Here is a 16,546-nt window from a genome sequence, read left to right on the forward strand (position 1 = left end):
AGATGTGGCAGATCTAACACAAGATTGACTGCATATTTCCAGGACACACGACGGAAGATCTTAGATGGACGGTGATCGAGAGACTACAGGTTTCCCCTGCGACTTGTGTTGGGGGGGGATAGTAACAGAGCCCTATTTTTTACACAAGCAAAAATGGGTTTACCGTCTCAAAAGTCATCTTCTGGGGCTGAATGATGATATCCCTTGGCACGCATTTAATAGATGAAGTACATTTTTCAGGGTATTTGTAGCACGGTATGCTGGACTCTATGGGTACTAGGGTCAACTTCTGGTACTAGGAGGGGACTCTGGACAGTGTGATCACATGGGTGGAGTCTTCTTTGAGACTCCCTGCATGACAGATATAGGAAGAGGAGCACAGTCCTAGGGACACTCGGGTCTCAGTTCAATGGTTGTGGTCAGGCAGCGTTATAACAGTAGATCAACTATGTTATCTGCAGCCCGCATTTAGATTTATTTTACTTTTTTTACTCCAACCTGTGTGGGATCTGTTTTTTGCCTTGACCCCTACCATGCATTTAGAGCATTAAAGTTAAGAAATGGTTATACGTTCATTACTTCTATTAGCGTGCGTGACTACCGTTTTGGATTTCTGCCCTGACGTATGATAGAATGACATAGATATTCCCTTTCCTCTAATCTGGGGCTCGAGGGAGTGCCTCCGGTGACATTGCACGCTTGGTATACCACGTGGGAGGGACGCCGCCTCGTGATTGGTCCTAATACGAGGAAGAAAGGATTTTAATGGTAGCTCCGGTGGGCCGCAGACAGACTACACGGCAGGACCACGGCTAGCCGATGAGGCCTGAACCACCCACGGGGCAGTAAGTGGGGCCTCGGGCACGATGAGATTGTGATACGGGAGGCGGGATTGGAATGGAATTTCACTTTCTTGCCACCGTGGACATGCCAGCTATGGGACGCAGTCCGGTGTTTGGGGCAGGTCAAAAACGAATGGCAGATCATGTTTTTCGTTTCTATCCTTGCTTCATCTGCTCTTCTAGGTTGTGTCCTCGGGGTTCATCTAGCCCGCTGCCATTTCAAGCCTGGGAGAGCAATTAACTCGGTGAGTGTGGCGGACTGGGTATCTGTCCATACCGTTTTTCGACAGTTAGAATGATTCCTCTGAGTTACTATGTATTTTGGAAATGTTGCTTGTTTTTCAAACATGACAAGGGCTCATTGTATGTTGTTGGATGTATGGGGATTAAGCTTTTTCCCTAAATTTGGGTACTGAATGATTGGTTCGGTGGTATCAGATTTTTGTCTAGCCTACTACGGTTGAGAGGGGGACACAGTACAATATAGCTAAGAAGATTTTTATTTGTCCCTGTTGTTACTTCTTTGAGTGTTTAATGGAGATTTAATGTTTCATAATAGAAATCTCTGTATTAAATGTGGATGCATGTATTTTATTTTACAGTACATGTGTCCCGTGTTAGGGGAAGTACCTCCACACAGCAGGATTACTGCGCATATATGCCCTGGACACAAACCAAAATAAGGTAAAAGGGTTTTGGACTGGGGCTGATAATGAGTCCTGAAGAAGACCCTCTAGTATGGGCACATTAAAACTCGGTCGAAACATGTTGACTTTGGCAGTCTAAGGAGGATTGATGCGAGTCCCTAACTTTCCCACAAATACACCCATCCTTTCTAGCTTTTAATCCGGTCAATGGGAATCTGGAATAAAATAACTAATAGGGTACCCCTGAGGCAGTTTTAAGGTCACTTTCTACTGCACTTTTTTCTTATCACTGTTCCCAGTCAGGGTTGGTAGCACTTTGTACTCACCCATATATGTTTTGTTCGTTTGTGTTGTCTATGTTATCCCCTTCCCTATGCTCCACCCTGTGCTTGGCTACGCTAGGGTGTTTTGTGAGCAGATCCGATGATGAAGCATGTCACACACAAGCTTGTGTGTGAGTGAGGGCAGTTGTACTAACACTGTGTGTGCCCCTGCATGCTTTGTCTAGGTCTTTTTCCTCTCTACCCCTCTTGGTGTGTTAATGAAAATTCAGCAACCTGGCCACCAAGGCATACGGCGGGGCCCCAGGGAGGGCAGCCCTCCGGGCACGGTATGCGCCTGTTGCACTGTAAACCAGTTTGAGGGTTTTTTCCCTTCAAGACCACCGATGTTAACCACTTCTCCAAGTAAAGGTCGGCACTGGGGCCATCAAGTCTCTCCGGGATCCCATCCAATCAAATATTATTGGGGCCTCTGCATCATTCAGTTTGTCCGCCAATGCAAGTAAGCGGGCGTTGTTTTCGGTCACCATTGGACAGACCTGGGCCAGTGTGCCTTCTGCTTCTGCTACTCAGACCGCGAGTTTTGTCTGGTCAGCCCTAAGTAAGCTGCCATCCTGAGAGACCTAGTCAATTTTATGCTCTAGGAGAGTCTTGGTTTCTGTTTTAGCGGCCAAAAGGGTTGTTGTATGTGTTTCCAGGCTCTGTTCTGCAGGTAGGGACAGTTGGTCATTGCATGCACCATCTTTATGCGAGGTGCATTCGCCAGCTGGTTTGTTTAACTTTGGGACAAACCACATTGTTCCGTCCAATGGCAGTCCTGCGTTCTGGGTTATAAGTCCTGTTGGAGTATGTGGTGGGCCTGGCAGTGGCATCCCCCCATAGTCCAATGTTTCCCTCTATCGCACCCTGGGCACAAGCACTGCTGATCTCCCAATGCTGCATCCCCTGGTGCCCCTGTGACAGCATGTGGTGCTCTCCTGTAGGAAGGGTTGGGGTACGGGACCACACCCAGCCCAGGTGTGGCAATCAGAGGGGTCACTGGGTTGCTCATATCCCCACCAGCTGATGCGATGCCCACTGGGAGAATGCTGGGCTTTTGAGCCCCTCGGCAAGCTCCGAATCGGAAGCCGCAGCCTTGTATCAGAGTGCACTTCGTACGCGGGCTTACTCGTGTTCCACCTTTGTCACCTGGGAGGACATGCTCCCCTTGCTCTCTCCCAGTGCTCCTGGGCAGTCTGATGGATCCCCATGTTTCAGTATATCAGCACTAGTGAGTCGTGGTACGGAAGCTCGGTCCTCAAGCGGCTGTTACCATGTGAGTTCAAGCCATGCCCTGTGTTTTTCTTAAACGTCTCGAGTTACAAAAGCTGTTGTGACTCCACTTTTGTTCCACAATCGCCTAGTACACTGGATCCACCTGGCATGGTTTTCTACTCAGGGGGCAAATGGTATAAGTGTTGAGTAGTACTGAAGACAGAGTGTGCTGTCACTAGGTTCTGGGGCATAGTGTGAGTGCATGTGAATGTACAGCACTACGTATTAAGGATAGACGGATACAGGGTAAGTAACATTTTCCGTTCATAGTACGGGTGACTGTTTGGTGCAGGTTTGTGGAACTGACCAAATAGCAGCTTTGCAGATATCAGTTAAAGAGACATTGCACAAAAAGGCTAGGTTTCCCCCTTTGTTGTGTGCAGAGTAGTAAAGACTGAGCTTTAGCATATCAAGTGTCAATCTAATTAACGATCCTTCTCACAATGGCTGCTTTAGAGTTGTAGGATGCCTGTATGTTTTGGAGAAGTCTACAAAAGTGGATTGGATTTCCTAAAAGGTTTAGTTCTTTCGATATATTACATGAGCAACCTCTTGACATACAGCGTGTGAAGGACCCTTTCTGCTACTCTGGTTGTGAAAAAAAGGTGGGCGGCTCAATGGTCTGGTTCATTTTTTTTTTCTTCTTCTTCTTCTTGTAAAGCGCTAACAATCATCCTGAATAGGATATCACGGCGCTGTAGTAGCTATAATGAGTGGTGGTTTATCATGGGTAATATCATTTTAGTCTGGTTTAGGGAACAGGAAGGTTTTCAGATGCTTCCTAAATGCCAGGTGGCAGTCCATAAGCTGAGAGCCACGGGCAATTCGTTCCATTTGGTTGCAGATATGTGGGAGAAAGCTCGCTCTCCCATCCTGGCTCTCTTCAATCGAGTGGTTCTAGCTCTAGCCGTGAATTGAGAGCGGAGATTTCTAGTTGGTGCATAGAACTGAATCCTATTTCTGAGGAAAAGTTGTGAAAAGGTGATGCAACTTTAGATACAAATTTGGGGCTGTAAAAATAACGACCCTATTTTTGTGAACCTGGACTAATGGTTACTGTACTTTGAGAGCTTGGAGCTCACTAATGTGTCTGAGGGAGGTGATTGCAAATAAGTATGGTACCTTCCAACACAAGAACTGTAGGTAGAGAGTCATGGACACCTGTCTGTGGGTATCTATAGGCACAGTTTTGGTCATTTTGTGTTTTCGGAGTGACAAACAGGTCTATGGTAAGGATCCCCCAATGCTGAAAGTACGTGTGAAGGAATGGGGGTTTGAACTTACTAATGAGTCTTCCTGAGAAAGTCCTCAAAGTGAATCCCTGCAAAGGCTTTACCATCAGGTGAATGCTGTTGCGGGTTACCAAGTGCCAGATCTCTTCAGCAAGTCCAGAGAGCTGGGGGACTGGACAACCCTCCCAACCCTGCTTCAGGGTATAATACATCACTGCCATGTTGTCAGTCTTTACTAGAACTGTCTTGCACCAGATGAGTTTGAAGAATGCTTTAAAGGCTAGAATGATGGTTAGCAGCCCAACATACTTTTTCTGATGCCCCTGGAACTGAGGGGTTCAGATGCCTTCTAATCTCGTGGAGGTGAGCACCTCACCATAAGGGACTTGTCGGTGGTGATGGTCACTGGTAGAGGTGGATCTAGAAAGGGCCTCCCAAGTAACAGACTGTTGCTGTTCCACCAAAGGAGAAAGTGTTGCACCCTGGTTGATACAGACACTAGTGGCCAGATGTATACAGTAATTTTGTATTTGCGACTCGGCCCGTTTGCAAGCGCAAAAAGGCATTTTGAAATGTAGAAATCCCTATCTGCGATTCGGTAACCTATACCAAATTGCAAATTGGGTTTGTGAGTCAGTATTAGGAAGGGGCATGTTTAGGGCGTCCCTTCCTAATACCAAATTGTAGTGGAATGTGTTATGTGGCTGAAATGCAACTGCATAACATGTGCATTTTACCGCCTACTTCATGTAAGTGGCAACACATTCTCAAATAGGAAGGGGCGTCAAGGATCCCCTTGCTGAATGTTTGTTAAAACATTTTGTAAGAGCAGACTGTGGTCCCACTTTTCTTTTTTCTTTTTGAAACGCATCCAGTTTTCATTTGGGGTGAATGGGCTGCATTAAAAACAAAGATTGCTTTATTTAAAAGCAATCACACATATGGTGGTATGCAGACCCGAGCAGGGCACCATCTCTGTGATTTTTGCAATTTCCAATGGGTCACAAACTCATTGTTATTCATGAGGTAGGTGTATTTGTGACCCACTGGTAATCGCAAAATGTGTAAACCACACATTTGTCAATGGGTGTTTGTGATTACCAATTAGAGAACTGCAAAACATTTGATACAAACGTCTGGCCCTAGAACCTCCCAATGCTCTGCCGCTTGTCTCCATTGCCTTGAGGAGCACTTCTTTAGCGGGTGCACATGTAATCTGGCATAAGACACAAATGCCCAGCACAAGGCCATAATCCTCTTCATCATTGTTCGGACACAAATGAGACATGGAGTCTAAAAAGCAGTAGCAGCTATTGGAATTCTACCTCCCTCTGTTCATTGTGGTATGCTTTCCCTGTTAATGAATTCGGAACAGAGCCCAGGAATGATTAGACTTGCCGTGGTTAAAGTTACAACATTTTTTGATTGATGGCAAATCCTAACTTGTAGAATAGAGACACCTTTGATTTTGGGTGGGTGCTAGGCATTAACATTTGATGCTGTTCCTCATCAGCCAGTCGTCGAAATATGGAAAGACATCTATGGCATTTATGCACAGATGGGCTGCTATTACCGACAGGCTCTTGGAACTGTAGTGATTCCGAAGGGTACCAACTTTAATTGGTAAAATTGCCCACTTAACACAATTGAAAGTACTTGTGCGGCACTGGGTGGAGTGGGATTGGGGAAGGTTAGGGAGGTGTTGAGGGACATGCAAGTACTTCCATCTACAAGAGCGTAACTCCCTTGCTTGTTTGAAAATAAAAATAAAAAGCCTTTCAAAAATGTCCATTAATATTTATACACCTAGTTCCTTGCACGACAGCCATTCCCAATAATTCTGAGGTCAGCATTGCCTAGAACGTCCTACCTTTTGTCTCTGCTTCTTCCATGTCTTTTTTATTAGCCGAAAGGATCTCCTCTCTATGGTCAGTCAACAAGTCAGCAAGATGAAAAATAACTTCTGCTCTCTGTAATGACAGAATGGGAAGAGTACGTTTTTTCTGTATCTGTACACACTGCAAAATGGGAAGATTTCTGATTTCATACCCGCCCTTTATTTCATTATTTTTTCCATCACCTTAACCTGATGGGCCTGTTGTCTTTATCAGTGGTCAAAATCTAGATTAGTAATAGCCTGGTTCTAAGCTTAGCTGTCACAGTGTGAAATTTACTCAAGTGGAGAAATTACAGTCAACTGGCCTTAAACACGTGAATAGCCAAAAATTCTGTTATTTTTGTACATTGCAGGCAATGCCAGCATACACAAGCATCAAGTGACTTGACAATAAATATGTAGAGAAATATAAAATAATCAAGAGACAGGTGTACAATATAAAGTCAGCAAAGCTGAAAGAAAAGCAAACAAAATGAAATCAGAACTACTTATAATGCCAGATTACCTACAAATTTGAGAAAAAAGACAACTCTTGAAGTAAGAAAGGGAAAATGCTACTTACCAGTATGCATCTGTTCTTGGCATGTAGAGCTGCAGAGTTACACACTGTGCATAGATCGCCACCTAGTGTTGGGCCCTGATGTTTGCAGTATGTTGTTGTCCTGAAAAGTTATTTGGAAGTCTCGAGATAGGTGTCTCCTCCTTTGGACCACATTGCGCATGGGCATCAGCTCCATCCTCAGATTGTTTTTCGCCATTAGGCAAATGATGGAGCTTTGCAATAAAAGGAAGGATGTCCATGTAACCTTATCTAATTAAGATAATATTGGAACAGACAAGGGTAGCCGGGGAGGCGGGTGGGCGTGTGTAACTCTGCAGCTCTACATGCCAAGAACAGATGCATACTGGTAAGTAGCATTTTCCGTTCGAGGCATATGAGCTGCAGATTACACACTGTGCATAGATTGTATAGCAGTACCGACTCTTAGCGGCGTCCACCCCTATCTGTTGCAGTAGTTTGCAATAATGTTTTGAGAACAGCCTGGCCCACATTAGCTTGTTGTTTGGTTTGCACATCTACACAATAGTGTTTTGTGAATGTGTGCGGTGTAGACCATGTAGCTGCTCTGCAGAGGTCATCTAGGGGAATGTTCCCTAAAAATGCCATTGAAGCCCCTATTTTCCTTGTAGAGTGGGCTTTAGGAGGAACAGATAATGTACGTTTAGCTTTTCGGTAACAAATCTGTTTGCATTTGACAATCCATCTAGCTATCCCAGCTTTTGAAATGGGATTACCTTTGTGTGGTGGTGAGAAAGACACAAAAAGTTGTTTTGTCTTACGAAAGGGTTGTGTTCTCTCGATATAGTACAGCAATGCTCTATTGACTTCTAGGGTATGAAGATCTCTTTCTGCTATGGTCTGTGGCTGCGAGAAGAAAACGGCCAGTTCCACAGACTGATTGAGGTGTAAGGGAGAAATGACGTCGATGTTTTCGGTTCCGGAGGTTTTTTCGACACCGAGTCTGTAGCTGGCCTAGGGTATTTTGGTTTAGAAGTGTGACCTTTGGAAATGTCTTACCGGAACATGTTTTTTCGGCTCCGAAGTGTGTGAATCGGGGCCTTTAGGCGGTTTTTTTACTCGGCTCCGAGTGCGGTTTCGGCATCGATGAGCCAGTGCCAGTCTTCGGCCCGAGTGCTTAGGTGTCGGAGCAGTGGTTGGCGTGGTTGAGGAAGATGGCTTTTTCTTCGGTGTCAGTATGGGATCGGCACCGGGAATAGGCTGACTCTAGCCTGAAGTCTTAGTAGGCTTCTTTGCCAGGCATGAAGGCAGGCGTGGGAAGCAGTCTCTCGGTGTGTACCCGGGCACGAAGGTGAGGGTGTGACCGAAGCCTTTTTTGAGGGTGTTGAGGAAGGGTTGAGGTCGACTGTCTTACTTACAACCCTTTGAGCTGGAGTGATGTCCTCGACGTCTGAGTCTTCGGCATCAGAGGAGCTGGCACTTTCTTCAGCATGCTGGTGTTCTGGCACGTCGACGCCCTCTTCAAAGATGTCGTCGGGGATCGAAGCTGACGAGCGAGCCATTGTTCTTCGAGCTCGTCGGTCCCGAATCGTCTTCTTGGAGCGGAACAGTCTTTGGACTCGTGCTTCGGCGAGAGGCAAAGGTTGCATAACTCATGTAGATCGGTGTGGGGAAACTTCGACCCACATCGAGGACACTTCTTCAATGGCGTCCTTTCCATGAGCCAGAGAGTAAGGCCCAGGTAGGTCCGGAGGCCTTCGTCAACGACCGGAATAGAGGACTTCGAAGTGGTGAAGAATCGCGTTGATGTGGAGCGAGATCGAAACAACACCGTCGAACTGGGTGAGGATTGCGCACCGAAGGAAATTCGGTTCCAAACGGGAGCGCAGGAAACACATCCGAGCCCGATGGCACAAAAAACAATCTGAGGATGGAGCTGATGCCCATGCGCAATGTGGTCCAAAGGAGGAGTCACCTACAGAACTTTTCAGGACAACAACAAACTGCAAACATCCGGGCCCAACACTAGGTGGCGATCTATGCACAGTGTGTAATCTGCAGCTCATATGCCTCGAACATAATGTTATCATAATGATCACTAACCTTTTAATCCTTTGTTTTTTTTCCATTTCAACCTGTGGGCCGTAGCACGCAGCGGCACAAATGGAAACTGCTTGCATTGGAGAGTTATACATAATCATGTAGATGCACTACACCTGCTGGCATTTGTTAGAAAAAGAAGCAGAACTGAATGTGCTTTCTGACCATCAGCAGAGGGATTATCAGAGAAAAGATAATGGTGTTTTGGCTAGTCTTAACATAGTCATTATGAATAAAACTTTATTCTGCTCTTATGTCTCAACTAATCTGACATTCTTGACCTGTGAGTGAATCCCACAGCAAGTCAGAATGAGCAAGGGAGAATGAGAAAGGTAGCTTAGGGCAACCGAGGCCTGGACATCTGCAATCCCAAGAAGTTCCTGGCCAAATTTTGTCTTGTTCAGGGAGGAAGCCAGATCGGGTGGTGTCAGCAGAATGAGTGTCGGGAAGCCCAAGTAGCTTCAAGGCATACTTGTTTGATAGGCACCTGAAGAAGGATGGCACATACACTGGTTTAGCTATCGTAAACTGTGCCCTGACACAGGATGAATACAATACTCCATGTACCGTGTAGAAATGGTGAAGCATGACATTACCTATCTGGCAAGGCTGGCCTGAACAATTTCTCAGGATGCAAAATAGCAGTTAGATGGCCTGACAAGCAGATCTGTTTCGATCCAGAAAAAAGTACAAGACTTCACATCCAGTGCAGGATTTTCTCAACTGAGGCGCAATGGAGAAAAAGGAAGAAATAAGATTCTTCTTGTAGGGGTCGCACTCCACTGGCACTTTAGAATGTAAAACGGGCGAGCTTTGGAACATCATGAAGGGCCTGTATTTTACAATATGCATGCCCAATATTACTAGTACCTGAAGACACAGGAGGCCACTGGCTCAAAAGGTCTGCGCATCAGCTAGACAAAAACTTGATTAACCTCCTAGTGGGAAAAATGCATCCCTCCTGTAAGGTGTCTCTTACCTAGTTAACCTTGGAGAAGGAAAATGCACAATACGCTTTGCTATAGTGCTCATTTTTACGGAGGCAGAGTCAGCCATACAGCTGCATGGAGTGGGTGCTACCTTGTTACATGTTGAAGAAGAGGGATCTAGTGGTGTTTGTGTTGATCATCACCACCCTTGATCACAGCACTGATATTAAAGCCTTCAAAGTCCTTGAACACCAACACATGTATGTGCTTTCATATCTGTATTGTGCACACTGCACTGCTGGAGAATTGCCCCATAGTTAGCCATCCTCACCCGTGCGCAGAGTCTGTAGTGATTACTAGTCAGTCAGACGGAGGCACCCACAAGATGTTGGTGGGGAAATCGGCCAGAAAATTAGATACAGAAAAATCATCTTCCAAATATTAGTAATGAATATAGTTTACATAAATATTGTCCCATTAGGTGTAGATTTTCTATTTTTAACTTCAATAGGGCAATATTTTAGTAACAATACTCACTACACAACATTTAGGTTAGATTATATTCTGACAACACAGACTGGAGGACAACCCTACCGTTTCAAGGTCAGAACCAGAAATGGGAAGACCACCATAAGTTCAGTCTGGTCTTCCTGCAATTTTGCTTCAGCGCTCCGTGAGGAGCAGCTGAAGAGAGTGCATGTGGACTTTGTCGGTGGGGCATCATCCATATGTAGGAAACTTGAAGTTACTGAAGCTTTTGGGATCACAGAGCTATCACAATCTTGTTGATCAACAAACGACACCCTGCCTAGCTGATGACCACTACTCTCTCTGCTGTGCAAAGCAGGAGTACAGAGTTGCCACTGTAAAGGGATTCCTTCTGTTGAGGACTAGAAAGGATTTTGAGTTGTTCACTAAGAACCCAAGCTAGTATAGGGTCTCTAGTGTTAGGGTTAATGTACACTCCAAATCCTCCCTGGACACCATTTAAATAAGACAGCTCTCAAAGTATGCTAGAAACTGGGATCTGAATCTTCATCAAGACCTTAGGAATGGGGGGAGGAGCTTCGCGAGCATTCAAGATGGTCGCGTGAGCACAGAGCTCCCGAGACCCTTCGCCGCCCTTCGCAGAAATCCTGACTTTATCCTGAATTTGAAGATGGGCTTTTGACAACCAGCTCTGGCTGATTCTAATATCCTTCGAAACTTCTGATTCGGACGCCGGAATCCACTTCTACGTCGTCCTGGACTTTGCGGCCCACCCCGGGACGAGACCGGGGACTTGGCTACGCTACAGGCCGGAGAGCAGTTGAACAACAACGGCTGGAGGGATCTTCCCCTCTGGAGGGTCGCTGCCCAACTTTCGGTTTCGTTTTCCTGCTCTCGGCTCGGACTGACCGATTAACTGCTCGGGTCTCCACTTGACCCTGTTGGGTTCTCCTGTGCCAGTGAGGTGCCTTCTCATCTTTTGCCTGGCTATCCCTCAATATTGGCATCTACGCTGGTTTTTGGCTAGTTTCGCCGTCTTTTACCATATCGCTGCCGGCCATTTTCACCAGGTCGCGGGGGCCCCTTTCGGGGTCCCTTCTCCAATATGGCCACCAAAACCGAAGCGGAGAAATGCAAGACTAAGCCGTTACATCGTGGGGGCCAGACCCAGACCAACATTATGGACCACTACTCCCAAGTGAAGGGTTCTCCCAGTAGTGCTGGCCGTACGTTTGATGAGCCTAAGGCTGCCTCCGCTGCTACGTCGGAAGTGTCGCTGCAAGATGTCATGGGTGCCATTAACAGTATGAAGGCCTCCATGGGACAGCAATATGAGGCTCTTTCCTCCAAAATCGACACAGTGGTGGTGGATGTAATGTTGATTCAAGCGGATCTGGCGAAGACCAACGAGAGGGTCAAGGCGCTGGACCTTAAGACTTCCAGTCTGACGACTGATGTTACCGACATCCAGACCGAGATCGGGAACTTGCGTTCTTCCCATGAGCCGGTGACTAGTCGTCTGGAGGACTACGAAAATAGGGCCCGCCGCAATAATGTGCGTATAATCGGGGTCCCGGAAAATCCCGAATCTGCAGCAACCGACCTCCTGGTGGAAGATCTAGTTTCCAATTATCTAGCTCCCGCTGGACTCACTAAATTCTTTGCGGTCGAGCGCGCTCATCGAGTTCCAGGCGGGAAGGCTAAGCCGGGGGCCCCCCCCGAGACCTATCGTTGCCAGGCTGTTCCATTTCAGGGACAGAGACGCCATCCTGCAAGCTTCTCGGGAGAAGGGCCCTGTGCAGTTCGAGAACGCCACTGTGAACTTCTACCCAGACTTTACCCCGTTTGTTCAGAGGCAGAGAATGGGATTCCAGGGAGTTAAGAGACGGTTGCGGGACTTGGGCCTCAAGTACGCCATGTTGTTTCCCTCCAGACTTCGTATTGAGTACGGGGAACGAACGTTTTTCTTCGACCGACCGGACAGTGTCAGTGACTGGCTTGACTCTTTGCCAAAAAGGGATGATCGTGCCGAGCACCCCGGAGGCGCCGATGGTGGTTCGCCGGAGCAAGAGTGACTTGTGGGACCGGACGTCTGAGCTTTATAACCTCATCAGCTGAGTTTGAACAATGATTCTTTTGTTTTCCTTATTGGATGGCCTGAGGGTGGCGGGGGTGTAAGGGGACTCTTCCTCCTCCGGGGTTCTTCGTGTAGAATGGGGTTTGAGGGGGCGACAAGCACACTGCGAGTTGGGGTGGCTTTTGAGTCTTCTGCAGGGGTGCAGGGTGGGGGGTGTTGTAACGGGTTCTCCTTGGGGGGTGGTGGGGGGTGTTTGTTTTGTTGTTTCTTTACACAAGGCATCAAATTGTTTTTTCTAACTGCTTCGATCTTGGGGTTCCGTGTGCATGGTGCTTGATCTCTTCTAAGGGATGGGGGGTGGTGAGTTGAGACTCTTATCATGTAATGTTAATGGATTGGGAGACAGGATAAAACGAGGGGTATTGTTGCAGTTCCTTGACGCCACTCCCCTGATGTTGTTCTTCTACAGGAAACGCATCTTATAGGGAATACGTGTCGAGCCATGAACAGGCGTGGTTACCGCCTGGCCGTCCATTCTGGCTTCACCTCTGGCTCCAGGGGAGTTGGCATTCTTATTCGGTCTTCTCTCCCCCTGGAAATTGATACAGTCATACTTGATGATAGGGGGCGTTATGCCGCACTCACGGGTAGATGGGAAGGGAAGACACTGTCTATTCTTACGATATACGTCCCCCCGGGCCTACAGGCCTCCACATACGCCGATTTGTCCAGGGTCATCTTGGGACTGCCTGAGAGTCTCCTTATCCTCGGTGGGGATTTTAACTCTGTTGTTTCCGGTACAGCTGATCCCTTTCCTCCCAGGGACCTGCATAAGTCTCATATGTGGCTGAGCGACTTTCTAGATACCTTTGGGCTTATTGATAGTTGGAGATTGATGCACCCATCACAGCTTCAATACACCTTCCACTCTGGGGTACATGGTAGCCTCTCCAGACTGGATTATTTTCTCATGCCATCTGACCAGACCACGTCCATCAGCGAAGTCCGCCATCTTCCCAGGGGTATTTCTGACCATTCCCCATTGTGGCTTCGGTTTGTGGTAGGGGTGGGTAGTGTAGGCAGAATTGCTCCTATCAACCCTTGCTACTTTCGGAACCCCAAAACCCGTTCCGAAATTGTTAAAGCCATGGACCATTACTTCAATGAAAATGTGGGTTCTGTTTCTTCTTCTGTTTCACTGTGGGAGGCCTTCAAGACTGTTATCCGTGGCCGCTTTCTTTCGCTTAATGCTGCTGCCAAAAAAGCAAAGAATGAGGAGCTTGTGCGCCTCGAATCTGAGATAACTGTACTGGAGGGTGACCTTGATACAGGGGTGACATGCACAAAACTTCATTCACTCTGCCTGAAACAGGCAGACTATCGAGCTGTTGTCACTGATGCTGCGAAGGTGATGAGCAGAGAGCAGCAGGGCAGGTTGTATGATGTGGGCGGACAAGGCTGGTAAATTGATTGCGTGGTTGGACAAGAAAGAAAGAGTGAATCGTGTTGTCCCTGTGATTGAGAGGCTTGATGGCGAGTGTGTCACTGACCCGGCGGGGATTGTTGAGTGTTTTGCCGACCACTTCAAAACAGTGTATGCTTCGGTCTGCGATAGGGATGAGGAGGACTCCCGGCTTTTGCTCCGTGATATTGCATTGCCCTGTCTTTCTGAGGAGGACAGGGACCTTATGGATGCGCCCCTTACGGCGGACGAAGTGGCGGGGGCCATACGCTCCCTGCGCTCCGGTAAAGCCATGGGCCCCAATGGATTACCCATCGAACTTTACAAACTACGACCCGACAAAATGGCACCCTACTTGAAGGGCATGTTCCTTGAGGCCTTGGACTCGGGTTCTCTTCCCGCTGATCAGCGACTTGCCACTATCGTGGTAGTTTATAAGGAGGTTAAGCCTCGAGATCGGTGTGCCTCGTATAGACCCATATCCCTTCTTAACACCAAACCCAAAATTCTAGCTAAACTGTTAGCTAATCGTTTGATTAAGGTGATCGGGGACTTGATCCATCCGGATCAGTCGGGTTTCATTCGTCATCGAAACACCGCCCTTAATCTTTGGAGACTCCACGGAGTTCTCGCGAGGGCCGGGACTCTCAATGAGCCGGCCATTTTGGCTTCTGTGGACGCAACCATGGCTTTTGATACCATCGAATGGCCCTATCTTTGGGCGGCCCTCACAAAATTTGGGTTCGGTCCCGTGTTCATCGCGTGGGTGAAACTTCTTTATGAGATGCCCCTCGCCCAGGTGGTGGTTAACGGGAAGGTGTCCGGTGTTTTCACACTCGGACGCGGCACTCGGCAGGGTTGTCCGTTGTCCCCATTGCTCTTCGCCCTCGCGCTAGAGCCGTTGGCGGAATGGCTCCGATGGGAACCTTCTATAAAGGGCATTCGGTGGACTCCTGACTTCGAGGATCGTATCTCGCTATACGCAGATGACATCCTTCTATATCTTACCTCCCCTAAGAAGTCCCTGAATGCGCTCTTCGACGTTCTTGCATCCTTCAGGAAGAACTCGGGTCTCATTATCAATTGGACCAAATCCTGTGTCTACGTTTTGGCTGGTTGTTTTCCCCCGTTGCCACGTAGATTTCCAATTCAAGTATCTGAGACCGGCTTCAAATACCTGGGGATACATATCTCCTTAGACCCTGCCATTCGCCATGAGCGCAATCTACTGCCTCCTCTTCAACGACTGAAGCTGGATGTTACACGCTGGCGTCGTCTGCCACTGTCACCGCTCGGTCGTGCGGCTCTATTCAAAATGATGTCGCTGCCCAGATTTTTGTAATCTCTCCAGAACTCCCTTGACCTTGTCCCCTCGGGTTATTTCCGAGAGGTGGAGAGTTTACAGCGGCAACTCGTCTGGGACGGCCGTGCTCGCATAGCCCTGTCTAAACTCACGCCTCCGTGGTATGACGGGGGCATTGCCCTTCCCGACATCAGACGCTATTACTGGGCCTCCCAGCTGAGGGCGGTTAACCATACAACATATGCCCCCGGACCTGCCCCGGCCTTTGCCATGGATAGGCATCTTCTACCGGGGGGGACTTTCAAAAGGGCACTGTACTCCAAGAGGCTCATCAGAACACTTACAGGACCCACTAAAATTGCTGTGCGTGTGTGGCATGATGCGACTGCGGCTCTGGGATGGAATGACAGACTAACTCGTGCGACCCCGTTGTATGACTCTGAAAGTCTGGGTAACCTATGGCGGACGAAAGGATTTGCTAAATGGGATTTGATAGGGATCTCTAGGGTGGGGGGATCTTTGGTCTAAAGGTGACGTTAAGACCTTTGAGGCGCTCAAAATAGAGTATGAACTCGGGGACAGAGAATACTTCAGGTACGCTCAGGTCCGGCACGCCCTGTTGTCAGTCTTCGCTGTTGGCACAGACATCCCTGAATCCTCACACCTGGAGGATCGCATCCTGGATGGATATGTGCCCGATAGCACGGTTTCACTGATTTACAAGAAGATGATCAACAATAGGGCTGACCTGCTTGTGTGCCTGAGGGCCTTGTGGATTGCCGATGGTCTAGAAATAGATGATGAGGACTGGCAGTCCGCTCTGTCCTCACCGAAAGAGGTTGCTATATCCTCTCGCCTCAGATTTGTTCAACTCAAGATCCTCCACCGCGTGTATGTCACTGGTCCGAGTCTGGTCCGCATGGGTTACACTTTGGATGCTCTGTGTAAGCGTGGATGTGGTATGACTGGTACCTTCCTTCACTGGTGTGGCGCTGCTGCCCGAAGCCAGGCGCTGCCTCCTGAATGTCTGGGAGCCCAATGACTGCAACTCTGCTCAGATCACCTGGGTCACCTTAGGCAATATGAATGCCAAACGAGATATCGCGCAGCTCTGGGGCTCCCCCAGGTCTCCAACCGTATCGCACTGGAAAGAGAACATGGACTGGTGCATGTTTCGTGAGAAGACTGTGTACCTGTCACGTGGTAGGGCCAAGAAATGGGGTAGGATCTGGTCTCAGTGGAACACTTATCGTGGCAATATCTGTAACCCCCCGCAAGAGTTGTTCCCTGACGTAACCTTGTCCCCATGATTGACATTCCACCTATTAACTGATACTGTATTGTTTTTGGTTTCCTCACTACCCCCTTCCCATGAAGAATTATAACTGCAAAGTATATAACATGGTTACTGAGCGCCGAAACATGGTCCCATGACTGTACCCTCAATTCCCTT

The 16,546-nt window shown here is 47.9% G+C and overlaps 1 protein-coding gene across 4 annotated transcripts in view; it reads right to left on the reverse strand.

Annotated features, from left to right (window-relative positions):
• ALDH18A1 (aldehyde dehydrogenase 18 family member A1) overlaps positions 1 to 16,546 on the reverse strand; it is a 387,760-nt gene that overhangs the window by 88,750 nt on the left and 282,464 nt on the right. For all 4 annotated transcript variants that reach the window (XM_078643525.1, XM_078643523.1, XM_078643524.1 and 1 more), the window contains one exon: positions 6,187 to 6,286. In XM_078643525.1, the coding sequence (XP_078499651.1) occupies positions 6,187 to 6,286 (100 nt within the window). The remainder of the gene's footprint in view (positions 1 to 6,186; positions 6,287 to 16,546) is intronic.

This window comes from Lissotriton helveticus, chromosome 5_1 (genome assembly GCF_964261635.1).
Source record: "Lissotriton helveticus chromosome 5_1, aLisHel1.1, whole genome shotgun sequence".
Classification (NCBI taxonomy): Eukaryota; Metazoa; Chordata; class Amphibia; order Caudata; family Salamandridae; genus Lissotriton; species Lissotriton helveticus.